Raw genomic sequence first — 16,031 nt, 5'->3', positions numbered from 1 at the left:
GACAACTGAGACCCCTGGGCTGAATGACTTGCAGAGCAACCTGATGGCAGAGAGGGGCCAATGTGGGACCTGGGTTTCTGTAACCATTACAAAAAAGAGAAGATAGCTCCTGGTAGTATGCTCAGAATTTTTTGGACAAAGGATGCTCTGCAAATGGAAGACGGTATATAAGTGCTATTATTATTATTTGAGACTTGACTCCAGTTGTGATATAAATCACAGCTCTAGACTAAGGCAACCACACATACTTGATGTCCCCAATGGCAACTTGGACCAGTCCACTTCCCACTTGGGCACAGGAAGGAGCCCCAGGCAGGGCCACGGTTTATTACCAGGATCCTGTTTCCCCCAGCCAGTTAAATAGAGGTGATCTCAACCAGCAGGCTGAAACCCACACTTAGCTTTTCTTGATTACAGGGAGCAGATTGACTTATTCTTTTTTGTTTACAGAATTATGCAAAACTCATTCCTGGAGCTACAGTAGGGCTACTTCAGAAGGACTCTGGAAACATTCTCCAGCTGATCATCTCGGCTTATGAAGTATGATATTTTACAGTTGGCTTCTTGGTGTTTTTTTTTGCATTTCGGTGGTATTCAAAAACTAAGATGTGTTTTAGGCAGTTAAATGCACTAGGATTTGTTAGTGGAGAGAGTACTTATCCAAAGAAAATCTCTCTGCACTAATGCAGCCAAAATATCAATTTTGTTCTCCTTATTTGCAGATATTCTTCCTGAAAGGTGAGGCCCAAGGTAGAAAAATCATAACCTGATCATAAAGTTGAAGTTATTTTTATAATAATAACCAATAGCAAAATTTTAATTCTATTGAACAGGCTCCATAAACCTTACAATTAAGCTCCCCTCTTCTCTGCCTGAAAAAAAATTAAGTTTAAAATACCAATGAGTAACAGAAGGGGCGCCTGGGTGGCTCAGTTGTTAAGCGTCTGCCTTCGGCTCAGGTCATGACCTCAGGGTCCTGGAATCGAGCCCCGCATCGGGCTCCCTGTTCTGCAGGAAGCCTCCTTCTCCCTCTCCCACTCCCCCTGCTTGTGTTCCCTCTCTCACTGTGTCTCTCTCTGTCAAATAAATAAATAAATCTTAAAAATAAATAAATAAAATAAAATACCAGTGAGTAACAGAACTATGTGGAGAACTAACTCCACAGGCTTAATAAGATTACCTCATAGCTAAAAGAGAAAAAAGACACCAAAGCATATCAGGAGTACCTCTTTGTAGATTCTCTGCTTTTGAGAACCAAGGAATTTTTCATTTTTATGGATATATACATATATAGACATATATACATATATATATATACACATAGACATAATTTTTTTTTGCCTTGAGTTTGTAAATTAGTACCAGAGGACAGCATTCCTCCCTTAAAATAAAATACACAGCTATAGGGTTGCTATGTTCTCTTGCTTTGTCCCCATTTCATAACTTAATCAATGGTAGATGGCCAGTTACCAATTCTTTTTTTATTTTGTTTCCTAAGTTCCATTTTCCTTTTTTGCCTTAACTTACAAAGAAAAAATACACACACGCACGCATATGCACACACACAAAGATGAAAATGAAGCTCTAAATTAGGACAGAAATGAAAAAAGTAAATTTTTATAAAGCAGTAAAGCCCTAATAGTTATTCTAAGCAGCAGTTACATAATGACAAATAAATAAAATTCTAATTTTGGATGTTTTAAAATTACAAATAAATGACTTATATGCACTATATGCCAATACCAAGCATATACTGAGCCAGTGGTCCTTAACTAAATGACATTTCAGAATCTTCTGGGAAGCTTTTAAAAATAGGTGTATCCAGATTCCTCTCAGACATCTTAGGAGAACTTTAAGGGAAGGAAGAGCCACACATTTTGAAAAAATACTCCCCAGTGATTTTGACAACACCCCACCAGTTTTGAAACTCATTTTAAGGGGGAAAAACAAGGTGTTTCTTCTCATATACATTTCCTCAGGGAATAAAATAACAGATGTGTCCATTAAAACTATAGGATGAGGGTTTTTTTGAACTTATATCCTCAGAAACTTCAGTTTTCTTAGCTCACATCAAAAATTAACTACCACATTAGCTCATGCTTGAAATTCTTCCAGACAGGAAAGCTTGTCAACAAAATACTATAAAAACCATCCTCCCTCTTATGCGGTAATTAAAGTTTTAATGTGTAGAATCAGATAAAATCACACAGCAATCCTCCACTGCATTAGAACACACTCAATTTTCTTTAACCCAGCGCTCTCAGAAGCATTGGCCACTAACATCTTCAAAGGAATTCAGCAAATTAGAAAACTGTAAACGTCAAAAACATTTCTTCCTCTTGTTTGACTAGCCCCTTCCATGCTCCTGCTTACTCCGTCAGGATTTCTGTCTCACTTTTCTCACTTTGCGGTCCCAAATCACCCACATAACTTACAGGGCGGTAGAATCAAGGCATCACACATTTGAAGTGAATCTCTTGTCCTTATTTTACTGTCCAAACATATAAAGAAGTCTCCATTATGCTTATACTATATAATCTTGCTCTGGAGTTATTATTATAATGTCATGATTCACTGAAGGAAGTGTGTAATAGATCTTGGCACTAGTTCAAATTATTTTTCTATTCAGTTATTTTTAAATGTATTCTAAAAGGACTTTAAAACTATGGGGATCCAGGGGCACCTGGGAGGCTCAATCAGGTAAGTGACCAACTCTTGATCTCAGCTCAAGTCATGATCTTGGGGTTGTGAGATCAAGTCCCATGTCTGGCTCCATGCCAGGTGAGGAGGCTGCTTGGGATTCTCTCTCTCTCTCCCGTTGCCCCACCCCTCTATAAAATAAAATAGGGGCACCTGGGTGGCTCAGCTGGTTAAGCGACTGCCTTCGGCTCAGGTCATGATCCTGGGCTCCTGGGATGGAGCCCCACATCGGTCTCTCTGCTCCTCCAGGAGCCTGCTTCTCCTTCTCCCTTTGCCTGCCGTTCCCTCTGCTTGTGCTCTCTCTCTCTCGCTCGCTCTGTCAAATAAATAAATCTTTAATCTTTAAAGATCTTTAAAAAAATTGAAAATAATCTTTAAAAAAATTGAAAATAATAAAAAAATTAAACATAAAATAAAAAATAAAATATGGGAATCCGTTGACTGGGTTTCTTTCTAGTCCATAAAAAGAAAAGAAAAAGAATAGATTGAGAGAAAATACTTCTGACTAACTTCTAGTGGGGCAGAGGTAGACAATTTGTGTTTATAATTATGACACTGAACTTCAGTTCAGTGTCATATCAACATAAAAACCCTTAAATACCAGATGTGTATTTGTTTGACCATCATTCGCTGATTTTCTTCCTTCCTTAAACATGTAATAAAAGCTACTGAAATATCAGTGCTCCCAAGGATACGCTCCCCTATTAGTATTTAAGCTCCAGAAGGGAAGTGACGTGGTTTGTTTTGTTTTGCCAGGTTCATAGTAGATGCTCAGTAAACGATGAAACATACAAATAAACATTTATGCTCTTTCTTTGGGAAATTCACATTAAAATATTCCTGGCAAAATCTACAATATGATATTCCAATTATATCAATGTTGAAATGTCCCTTATTTTAGTCAGATTATGTCACCCACTCTTCCGAATTTCAAATCTACAGACTTGCGGGTCATATCCCTCATTTCTCCTTTTACTCCTGACTCACCGAGCCACCGTCTCTAACATTACTCCTGCTTTACCTCCTGATGATTTCAGTTTCAGTGTACATATATTCCTTCCTGTACCCTGGCCTCTGTTTCTTGAACTCTGCTTCTAAAATGATCTTGTCCTCCTCTTTTGTCATACCTTAAACTTTGTCATTGCTAATAGACTCCTCTATAATCTCAGCTTCGTGCAACCCATTCCCCACTCACCACTTCCTTCCTCTTCAGCTCACTCCTGCTAGTTCCCCTAGTATTTCTTCCAACCCATCAGGATCTCCAATTAGTTGACCTTACCCTCTCTCTCTCTCTCTCTCTTTTTTAATTCAAGTGACTCTACCTTCTCTTTTCAGTTCCTTTTCAGTTCTTTTTCAGTTCAGTTCTCCACTGAGGTTGCTTGGCCAGTCATGGTCCTGGTTAATCCCAACTGTCCATTCACCCTGCACAGCTGAACAGGAAGGGGAAAAACATACAATTGTGCTAACCAGTCTCACTTTAAATTCATAATCATGAACCTCAGGAGGACCCTCAATGCTGCCCAACAACCATGCTATATATACTTCTCTAGGGGACATCAAAGTGCAGATGTCTAGGCGTCAGTTGATGTTAGTTGGCAATTTAGGAAGGTAACCTGAACTCTCCTAAACATAATTCACCAATAGTTTTCTCCTTCTCAATCCCATCCTTCATGTTGCTAGGGCCAAAAAGCTTAAAATGATCTTTGACTCTCCTCTTTCTCCTATCCTGAACATTTAATCCAACAGAAAATCTTGCTGGCTCTATCTTCAAAATTATTTAGAATTTAACCCAGAACCACTGCCTTCATCCTGATCGGAGCCACCACCTTCTCTCACCTGAACGATTGCAAATGCCTCCTAAATGCTATTTCTCATTTCCACCTTTGGTTTCCTACATTCTGTTTTCAAACAAAAACAAAAACAAAAATAAACTAGAATTTTCCTTTAAAAATATTAAGTAAGGTCGTAACACTCTTCTATAGATAACCCTAATTGTTTTCTCATTTTACATAGAGTAAATGCCACATTCTTTAAAACCACCTACTAGGACCCTACCAGATTTGTTCTCCTCCACCCCATTACCTCTGTGACTTCACCTCCTATTACTCCATCAGAGAGTTGATCCAGTACAGCAACTCTGGCCTCCTTGCTATTCTGTTTCCAGAGCAAGCCAGACATACTCCTGCCTCAGGGCCTTTGTACTGACTGTACCCCTTTCCTGGGACACTCTTTTGACAGATATCTACATGCTATCTGATTCCTCACTTCCTTGAAATGTCACCTTCTTACTGAATCCTACTCTAACTACTTTTTTAAAAATTGCAGAGTACACCCCCTACACACACTCTCTTAATCTTCATTATCCCACCCTAATGTTTTGCATAGCACTTATCACCTTCTAGCATGCTACATAATTTTCTTATGTATTATGTTGTTTCCTCTCTGACTTCCCACACTGGAATATAAACTACAAAAGGTCAGCTATTTTAGTGGGGTTTGCTTCCCAAGCCCCTAGAACAGTGTCTGGCACATCATGGACAGTCAATAAATATTTTCTGGATGAATAAACTTATAATGTAACTAGTTGAAATGAAGCAGATTTAAAGAGTAAATTTTAATACATGACAGAAATAATCTTTGTGACTGAGAAATGACACTCCAATCGCTGATGAAGACCGTATTCTGAAAAATCAGCCTTATGTCCATCTTCTGAAGGAGTGACCATATGGGGCAAATATAAAAGTAGGGAAGAAGAATGACTTAGAATTTACAGTCAGCAACTTAGAATTTGGAGGAAGACAGGGTCATCTTACTAGGCAGTTGGCAAAATTATACTTAAGGAAAATTTGAGGCTGAATATGCTTTTAAAATTCCAGGAGTATAGGGACTCAAATCTTCTTAGATGAGCTGAAGTATTACTTAACTCATAATGTTTTACAATTTATTTTTATTCTGTTTTATTGTTTTTATTTTTCATAATTTTGTTTTGTCCTCCAAATGTAGACTTTTATTTTGCAAAAGAAAGAGGAACAGAGGAAGTCTACATGATAACACTAGATTTCCCCATAACAAATAGCTCTTTCTTCCTCCTTCCCTGACATTCTTCCCCTGGAAAACTTTGTCTTTATCTCCACTCTGTCATAACCTATATGTTTCACATCTAATCTTTCTCTCTTCAATCTACGTCATCACATTTACCAATGGGGTCCCGATCCTTGTACAACATCTCAGCTTTCTTGACTCCAGTCTCCCTGCCCCCTCCCGTGTAAGTCTGACAGACATCAAGTCTGTCCTGCACACATCTCCCAGACAACTTCCCTGCAGCTATATTTTCAGCGGATCGGTCCCCTGCTTTAAAGCTATAAGGAATATTATTTCCCACAGGTCTTAAGTCATCTCTCTAAACCTCAAGTCTCTTTGCTGTCTGGTATCTCCCAGGACAGCAGGAGTCTGGGCTGGGTCTGAGTCCCATTTGTCCCCATTCTATACACTCCTGGCACTGAGCTTTCTCTCTCCTGGTCCCCTCCCCTGAGACACCATTATCGTCCTGTCCACACATCCACATCCAACATAGCCATTAAGGACTTCTAATACTTCAGACTTCACTGACCACTCTTTTCTGAACTGTCCCAAACCTGCAACTATATGACACGATTTTTTTTAAACTTAATGGTACTTTGATTGGCTTGCGTGTTAACCGCTTTACTTGGTTCCATCTTGGGTTTTTTTTTTTTTTTTTCCCAGCAAAATGATAGTCATCTTGAGGGCAGAAATCCCATCTTACACTCATTCCCCAGACCTGACTCTACATTAAATGTACAATAGGTACATAATAAATTCCAATATTGATTTCGAGGAACAGTTTCTCCCACATTTAACATCTCTAAAGTTGGGATATGTTTTGTGATTAATGGTGTCTTATAAATGCTGGGTAGAAGTCACAACGTAGTATTCATTGCCTGCAAAAATATAAAATCGGCCCTAACTGTGTTTGTTGTTGTCACCTCGATTTGTTAAGTACACTATTTATTGGTGTTATAGATGTTGAGTGTAATTGCCATTTTTAAATATTTTCTTAGAGTTTGCACTATGATTTGATATTGAAATGAAAAATTGTTGTATATGCAGCAATGTACCAAAACAGGGTATAAATTTGATATCAATGAAGCAAATACTCATTAATGATTGTGATTCGGTGTTCCTCGCAAAGTAACAACCAGCTGCTTTATGGGGCCTAAGAAATGATGATACTTAAAAGTAAAGGAAGCTGTTGTTATGTTGTGTTACCGAGACACAAGCAAAAAAAATGCCTTTTAGATGCCAAGCAATGCTACTCAGGGCTGGAGAATTTGCCACATCCCTCAGAACAGATAAGATAATTTTCAAAGCCATGATTGACTAATAGGATTGATCCATATGTTGCACAGAATGATCATGAGATATTTGGTCATAATGTCATTGTCATAAAATAATGGTGTGTTTTATAACTGATAACCTCTTAGACTCAATAAAAGGTGGCACGTATATGTGCACGTATGTGCGCGTGCATGTGTGTGCGAGCGCGCGTGCGCATGTGTGTGTCTTGCTGGCTTTCTTGCTTGATTGATGGTATGGTGAATTACTTTTAGACCCAATTTCATTTTATTCTTTTGTAGTTTAATGAACAGGATTCACAGATTCTTCTGGTTGTATTTTTTGGTTGAGATTTTAACTCTTTCTGTCCTAACTAAAGGAACTGCGGTCGGAGGTGGAGCTGGAAGTGTTAGGAGACACAGAAGGACTCAACCTATCTTTCACGGCTATCTGTAACAACGGGGCCCCCTTCCCACATCAGAAGAAATGCTCTCACATGAAGGTGGGAGACACAGTAAGTATAGGGTCGACAGATTGTCTGAAAAAATATTCAGGTAAGTCGGAAGTTCCCTTGTTGCACTGAAGCTGGATTTTTCCTTTCAAGAATTTCAAAAGCGGTTTTCAAAAATTCCCTAATAAGAGCTTTTGGCAAAGCTGATCCCCGCGCACCTTGGTTTCCTGTTACGCATTTCGGTGGATGCAAGAAGATAATTAGTATTTTCTTTTCCAGGCTTCATTTAACGTGACTGTGAGCATACCAAACTGTGAGAGAAGAAGCAGGCACATTACCATAAAGCCTGTGGGGCTGGGGGACGCCCTCGAAGTACTTGTCCGTCCGGAATGCAGCTGTGCCTGTCAGAAAGAGGTGCAAGTGAACAGCTCCAAATGCCACAATGGGAACGGTTCCTTCCAGTGTGGGGTGTGTGCCTGCAACCCGGGCCACATGGGTCCTCGCTGCGAGTGTGGCGAGGACACACTGAGCACGGACTCCTGCAAGGAGGCCCCGGATCACCCCTCGTGCAGCGGGAGAGGCGACTGCTACTGCGGGCAGTGCACCTGCCACTTGTCTCCCTATGGAGACATTTACGGGCCTTACTGCCAGTGCGACAATTTCTCCTGCGTGAGGCACAAAGGGCTGCTCTGCGGAGGTAGGCGTCGTCTAAACGCACCGCACACCGCAACTGGGCGAGCATCAGGAAGGGGCTTTGCGTCCTTTGCACCTTCCCCAGTTTTCTGGGCAGAGTAGGTGCTCCATACGTAGTTGCTGATCGAGGGAGCGGGTTAATCTCTAGAGCTAAGGTAACTGGTCTTCGCTGGCATTTTCTCTGGCTCTTACATTCTCTTGGGGGGAGAGCTCTGCCAATTCAACTCACATCTTTCTTGTTATTTCCCTCAGAGTTCAGTAGGCAAGAAATGGGAATGCCTTCTCTTTGGTTATTACCCAGACTCCACAAAATTGCATGTAATCTGAACTCCATTATCTTCCAGACTTTTCTCGATCAGGCTCTTGGGTATCCTACCCAACTCTTAAATGCCTATTACTTTGGGAAAATAAAAAGCTAGGCTGCTTAAGGAGCATATTGCCAAGGACAAGGGACTCAGAAATACTAAATGAACTTTCAGGGCCTTCATTCATTCCACAGGTATTTATTAAACACCTATTATGTGACAGATACTAGATTAGGCACCGGGTATAATAAAGATGAATAAGGACATATGAAGGCTATGGAAAGGGTAAAAATGAAACGTTGCCTGGAATTTTTTTAAGATCGAGAACATGCTTAAATAGCAGAAAAATATATGTTTTAAAATCCTTTGCATATGGAGAATCACTGTAGTTTAAGAATATATTGCATATACTTTGACTATTATAAAAATCATTCTGATCTATATCCATATAGTTAAGTATAATCTATCTGCATAAGAATTGCAAATGTGTTCATGTTCTTTAAAATGACATAAATTTGTGTTACAACAGGAATATTAACTAACAGCTGAATTTAAGCTCCCAATGTCTCCCCTTTTCAGTATGTGAGCAGGCAGCTTTTCAAAACAGAAAGCCATTATCTTTAAAGAAAACTAAGAAAGTTATGTTTTCAAACTACAGTGTCAGGAACATATAAAAGAGACTGGTTTTCAGGAAAAAAAAGGCCTGAGAAGAGAAGCCTCAAAGAACTCCGAGCTCTTTGAAAACCCTGTGATGCCCTGTGATACCTCCATTTCATTTCTTTGCTGCAGCTCTTGCTACCAACATGTTCCTCTGAGGCTGCCTTCTTTTTTCTCCCCAGAGAATGAAAAATGTAGGGTCTGTCCAGATTGAGACACATTTCTCCCCCCTTTCATTCGGAGGTCTATTTCCCTATTTAATGGGTGTGTTTCCAAACCCACATCAGTTCTCGTCTCATAAGATGTAGGCAGGACACAGCCCGAAGCCAGAGGCTGTCCCGGCGTCTTGTAAAGAAAGACTATGCTCGGCAGATTCGCAGATTGCATCTCTAAGAAAAATCTTTTAATAAAATATGTGCTCTAAACATTTGAAATCACCTTTCCAAAAAAATTCTACCTGTATACAACAGGATGGCAGTCTTACCCCCACCTATATTTCACTCTTTAAATCTCAGATCACAGAAGTCTAGACCTAATTGCCGACCTGTGCTGAGCAACACAGTTCTTCCAGTTTGTGGATGGTCTTTCACTTTACTTGGTGCCATGCATGCAAACGGAAAAGCACTCAGAAAGAGTTGACTTGATCTGTGCATTGTAGTTGGGAAGGTCTGACAATAGGGCCTCTCTTTGTATCAGATACAAGGATCGCTAGAGACATTCTATTTAGAAAACAATTATTTCCTTAGCTGGACTCAGAAAACTTCCCTAATGCCAATTTCCTTCATATTTGAGGGTACTTGACAATTCTCAATCTATTAGTGTTTCTCAAAATCTATTTTGTTTGTAGGAACATCGCAAAGGATGTCACTGTATTATTAGTAACTTTCTCTTTAAAAATGTATAATAGGGGCACCTGGGTGGCTAGGTCACTTAAACTTCCGACTCTTGATCTCACTCAGGTCTTGATCTCTTGAGTTCAAGCCCCGAGCTGGGCTCCACACTGGGTGTAGAACCTATTCAAAAAAAAAAAAAAAGAAAAAAAATTTTTTTAAATATATATATATATATACATAAAAGTAATATTATTCAAATTCAACAAATAGTTATGGAGTACCTACTATGTGCCTGACATCCTGCTTAGTGCAGGGATAAAAACTGTGCCTGACCTTGTGGACAGACACTCTCTTGTTTGCAGCAAAGGCCAGAATATGCTCCAGCTCCCCTTCTCATGCAGATCTCACTTCTTTGACAACAAATTCACTCTGCAATGTGCCACTCCTCTGAAGGCCTATTACCACAACGTTCTTTTTCATGTACCTTCTTTCATCCATCTTTAAGTACTCACAGATATAGGGCTCCATTGATTTATTCTCTTGCCCAAATTCCATTAGTCTTTTATATTTTGATTCTAAGAAATGGGAAACTAACAGGCAAATGGCATTACAGAAAATACTTCCTGCCATTATGCACTTAGAGTTATCAGTCAATGGCATTCCAGAAAGACCTATCCCTCTGAAAAGAGCCTGACAATTTTGTCTTGATCTTTGGTCATCATCTTGCTTCTACATGAAGCCATTGTGAATGTTTTGTTGTTGCTTTTGTGGTTGTGGTTATATGAACAGGTACTTTATAATTGGTTGCTTGTGGATATCAATTAGCAGTGATATGGTGGATGGTTCTGGAAAGCCCACAGAAAGAAGGGCTTCTAACTTCTGACAGGAGCTTTTAATTTCTGCCAACTGATTCTTACATGCAGTGATACACTTGGGCATTCTCGAAGGAAATGCACATTTCATTTGACTATTTATAGATCACATTAATTTTCTGGAATAAACTTTAATATAGAAATCTATCCCTATCACGAGAATACGTTTCCCTTTTTTGCTGAGGAAGAAACAAAAAGCAATTGTATTTTAGAGGATAACTTAAGACGAGCTATGTCTGCAGCAAGTTTCCATGCACCGCCTCCTTCAAGCTCCCCTGCCCTAGGTTTCCGCAGCTTTGCTCTCATTGCTCTCCTACTTCAGTTCCCTGGTAAGATCCTTCTCTCTGATCACATTTTTTAAAGATTTATTTACTTGAGAGAGAAAGAACATGAGCAGGGGGAGAGGGAGAAGCAGGCTCCCTGCTGAGCAGGGAACCCCACGTGGGGCTCCATCGCAGGACCCTGGGATCATGACCTGAGCCGAAGTCAGATGTTTGAACGACTGAGCCACCCAGTGCCCCTCTCAGATCACCTTTTAAATGCTGATGATCTTCAGGGCTTCTCTCAGTCTATCTGTTTTCTCTACATGACCCAATCCACAACAGCTTTACCTGCCATCTATCTCTGATGGGTCCAAACCTCAAACCTCTCTGCCTCTTTTTCCATATGTATACATACGTGTGTCTGTGTGTGTGTGTATTATAATTGGTATTATATATATATACACATTTATATATATAATTAGTGTATATATATATATATATATATATATATACACACACATATATATATATACATATATATGCCTACTACAATGTCCCATGGGTCCCTCAGAACTCAACAGAGCCAAAAATGAACTCATCATCTTCCCTACCCAAAGCTGCTCTTCTTCCTCTGCTTGAGAACAATCTATTCGTTCAATAATTAAGCCCTGTGCCAGGCACTGGGGAAAAGTCAGTGAGTGTGAGATGTCAGCTTCCATTCCGGGTCACTAAAAAGCTGCACCATCCACTCAGCAGCCCAGTCTGGTCACCTGGGGAAGGTTCTATCCCTCTCTCTCTTCCCTGCCCCACTGCACCATGGCCGCAATGGCACTCATGCCCTGAGTATTCATCCCCTCAACTGTATCCTCTTTCCTCTCCATTTCCACTCGCACTGTTCAGGACCTCAGATCTTCTTTCCTCATTTGCTGCAACAAAACCTCCTAACCAGTTTTCCTGTCTCTAGTTTGACCCTCTCTACTGAGGCCAGGATATTTCTAGACACATGGCTATTTGTTCAGGTCTCTACTTAAAATTCCATAACTTTCAGGATAACAGTTCTTTCTTTAGCCCATAAAGCTTTTCATGATGTGATTTCTGACTTTCCGTTGACCTTTCCAGCACCCACCCCCCGCCATCCTGCCCTCCTGCCACAGCTCATATGCACCTTTGGCTCTATCTATATGAAACTACTGTGGGTATTAAGCAGGTCACATGATTACAGACTTCTGTCATTTACCTATGCTTTTTTTCTCGGCTTAAAATGGATGTAACCCTCTTCTGTCTTCTATCTATAGCATCCAAATTCAGCTCAAGCATCACCTCTTTTGGAAACATCCCCAAATCGCTGATCTAATTTGAAAACTCTCCCTCTGTGTGCATAACATTTATCCCATTGTACTATATTTACTTGCCTGTCTCCTACTCTAAACAATAAGCTCAGTGACCTTATTTAATTTTGTATCTTCATGCCTAATGCAATCTTCGGCACATGATATATGCTCAATTAAAGTTTCTTAAATAAATGAATTTGTTGAGCACTCACTATATGCCTATAGGACATCTAATTGGTGAATGCAAAACTAGAAGAGATACACATTATCTCATCTGACCACAACTGCTATAAGATTTTATTCCCTCTATTTGATAGATGAGGCTTTTATGATCACTCGGCTTGAATGATGTAGAGGTGAGGCATTATCCAGGTCTGTGCTGCATCTCTATCTTATGGCACCTTAATTAAAAGCAAAAAAAAAAAAAAAAGTTGTAAAAACAATTTAAATACACACACACATACACATAATCACACACACACACCCCAAGTTGCTATTATAGGCTTCTAGATTATCTCATTTCATCTGGCTATAAGTTCTTTTTGATATAACATCAGGTAATTAGATTGGTCTTCAGTTAAGAGACCAGATCAATAAATATACACACTTAGCAAAATTCGTTCCATAAAATATACCTACACTCACCTCTCCCCCTACTCCCCACACGCTCGTTTTTTTCTCATTTTTCTTCAGTCTTTCTGATGGTGTTTAAAGGCAAAGGGAAAACATGCTCCCCCCACCCAAGTAGCCATGGCCCTAATCATCACCGGGCGTTTGTTTTGCAGATAACGGCGTGTGTGACTGTGGTGAATGCGTGTGCAGGCCTGGCTGGGCGGGCGAGTACTGTAACTGCACCACCAGCACGGATTCCTGCGTCTCCGAGGATGGGGTGCTCTGCAGCGGGCGAGGGGACTGCGTCTGTGGCAAGTGTGCTTGCACGAATCCCGGAGCCTCTGGACCGACCTGTGAACGTTGCCCTACCTGTGGTGATGCCTGTAACTCTAAACGGTAATGTCTCAACTTCCCTCCTGTTGCTTTTGGTGGGTTTGGTCTCTGAGCATCCACCCAAAAACACAAACCCACCAGGCCCCTGTGATCATCAGCCTGGAACGTCAGTGTCTCATTTGCCTCTTTCTTTGTCCTGATTATCCGGGACCACAATGTCACATTTCTGCTAGAGACAAGCCTGGGGAAGCTGAGCTGATGTCCCACACTGATAACATCAGATGGCCTTTCACTTACAATACCAGCCACACAGAAGGAATGCCCTGGAGGTAGACGGATGACACCCACATTCAGTGCCTTTTCAGGGGAAACAGACAAGCTTCTTCCTTATCTAGAAGTGTATAGCCTCACCGGGCTGATTCATTCCCCTCTATAGACCCCTGGAGGCAAAAAGGCAGAAAAAGGATCGTGGCTTTCCATTTCTTCCCTCTTCTTTACCACTCATGCTCTTTGGCACCTCTCTTTGGTTGTCATTCTACACAGCTATTGTGTGTTGTGTTTTCTTTTATGCCATATGAACAACAACAACAAAACACTTTTTTTTGTTTTACAGTGAACCACTATTTCTTTGGTTGGTAGCTAATTTCTTAATGGAAGTGGGGGCAACATTGCCAGGTCAAGTGAGGCAAATCTCCAAATGGGCTGTGTGATGACATTGCGGTATATAATGTATTATGCAGCAAACAGGCTTAAGGGGTTCGTAGTTTCATTAACTCTATACCCAACGTGGTGACATTTGCATTTCCAGTGTAAACAAAGTAAGAAAATCAATATTCGCTCCGTCGTTCCTCACCATTCAGGTGTCAAAACTTCTCTGTCACTGTGCCTGGACATACACCAAGAGGAGTATGGGGACATGGTTAGACTTACTTGAATGGAACTAAATGTAAAATGTCCTTTCAGGATGTTTCTTCCATTATTTATCTATTCAATCTTCTCTATAAACATGATTCAATTTAAAATGTGGCTTATAAAATATGAAGTTAACAGTCAAGGTAGTTTGAATTTGAGGAATCAGGTAATCTCCTTGGTGTTTATCTTAGCTTTGAGATGAATCCATTCTTCCATTTATTCATTCATACATTCATTTATCAAATAGATATTAAGTACCTACTGTTCACCAGAAATCCTGTTAGGCCAAAGGCATACAGTGATGACTGAAACAGTTACAGTTCCTGCCGTCACAGGTGCTAAGAATCTAGTGGGAAAAACAGACATTATTTAAAGTAATTATAATGATATCTGAGCTCACACTCAGGGCAGGGGTATGACACTAGCTTGGGCAGACATCAATGAGATGCACGGAGGGGTAGAGGTTTTAAGGGTTTCCGCAGTGTCCAGGAGTCCCCTGCAAAACCACTCTAAGTAAATATATAACCTAGATAAATGCAATATACTTGCAATGCAAAGGCAATTTCCAGCCAAGACTTCTATCCCCACTTCCACATAGATTGCGGCTCCTCAGCCCTTCCTACAAAGGAACACAGAGGCTTCCACGGCAAGAGAACTAACCGGTAAGGATCAGAGAAGGCTTGCCTAGGGCAGGGCACTTTCGGCTGAGATTGGCGGAAGCCTGAGAGCGGAGCATGGGGGGGTGGTGCACAGAATGTTTCCAGCACTTAAAAGAGTATACATTTGCATGGCCTGGGGAAGAGAGGCAGGATGATACGTAAGAAAATTTTGCTGTTTGGGGTTACTCCAAACAGAATCTGGTTGTAAAGTCATTTTCAGCACAAGATTAATTCAGAGTCTGAGTTTTACTTTGCTGCGTAGACATCACTAGAGAAGCTTAATTCATTGGCTATGTTTTTGGAAATACACTTTTCTGTAAGTAGCAATCGTTTATTAAAAACCCTGCATGAATGAGGATCCAAGCTGTAACCTCAGCTTTTGAAAATACCCCTATAAGGCTTAGACTCATTCAAAATAGTTACAGATAAGTGAATCTTTAAAATAGTCATTCATGACATGTATGAAATCTTAGAATTCTTGTTAAAATACAGACCATTTCTGTTAAGAAATTCAAACTTTGGTCACTGATCATATTTTAGGAGCATACACCTTTCTCATGAGAATGTAAAATGAACCAAAAAATTAAATCAAATACCAAAATAAGTGTGTCTTACTCTTGGGGTTACTTTGTTATTTAACCCATCAGAAGCAATCATTATAAATAAATGAGGATAGTAGCTATTATCAAGCCTGGCTCACAAAACACTGATTACTAAGGGGAATCAGAATAAAGCAATTTCCTCTTGAACATCACCCAAATATCTTTCTGAAAGTAACAAAAGGCAACGTCCTCTATGAGACACTCTTATAGCACGAATCACAGTAACCGCATTAAAGCAGTATCCCAGCTGCATATCTGTTTTCCACCAAAATGAACTGATAAACTCTACATAATGTTCACAGGAGCTGCATTGAATGCCACCTGTCTGCAGATGGCCAGGCCCGAGAAGAATGTGTTGACAAATGCAAACTAGCTGGGGCGACCATCAGTGAAGCAGAAGGTTAGACTGGTCTTAAATTGCTTTCTTTTCCTTTATATTGTTCTTGAGAGGCAGA

The 16,031-nt window shown here is 40.3% G+C and overlaps 1 protein-coding gene across 9 annotated transcripts in view; it reads left to right on the top strand.

Moving 5' to 3' along the window:
* ITGB6 (integrin subunit beta 6) overlaps positions 1-16,031 on the top strand; it is a 126,921-nt gene that overhangs the window by 92,336 nt on the left and 18,554 nt on the right. For 7 of the 9 annotated variants that reach the window (XM_045868771.1, XM_045868774.1, XM_054506179.1 and 4 more), the window contains 5 exons: positions 451-540; positions 7,433-7,567; positions 7,784-8,201; positions 13,244-13,466; positions 15,879-15,976. In XM_045868771.1, coding sequence (XP_045724727.1) covers positions 451-540; positions 7,433-7,567; positions 7,784-8,201; positions 13,244-13,466; positions 15,879-15,976 — 964 coding nt within the window. Of the gene's footprint in view, positions 1-450; positions 541-7,432; positions 7,568-7,783; positions 8,202-13,243; positions 13,471-14,913; positions 14,990-15,878; positions 15,977-16,031 lie in introns of those variants that run through there. The other 2 variants (XM_054506181.1, XM_054506182.1) reach the window with 2 other exon arrangements.

This window comes from Mirounga angustirostris, unplaced genomic scaffold (genome assembly GCF_029215605.1).
Source record: "Mirounga angustirostris isolate CCGP_5_RB_7025 unplaced genomic scaffold, mMirAng1.0.hap1 SCAF_3, whole genome shotgun sequence".
Taxonomy (NCBI): domain Eukaryota; kingdom Metazoa; phylum Chordata; class Mammalia; order Carnivora; family Phocidae; genus Mirounga; species Mirounga angustirostris.
The sequence above is the reverse complement of the archived record's forward strand: the minus strand, read 5'-3'. Positions and strand labels throughout refer to the sequence as shown.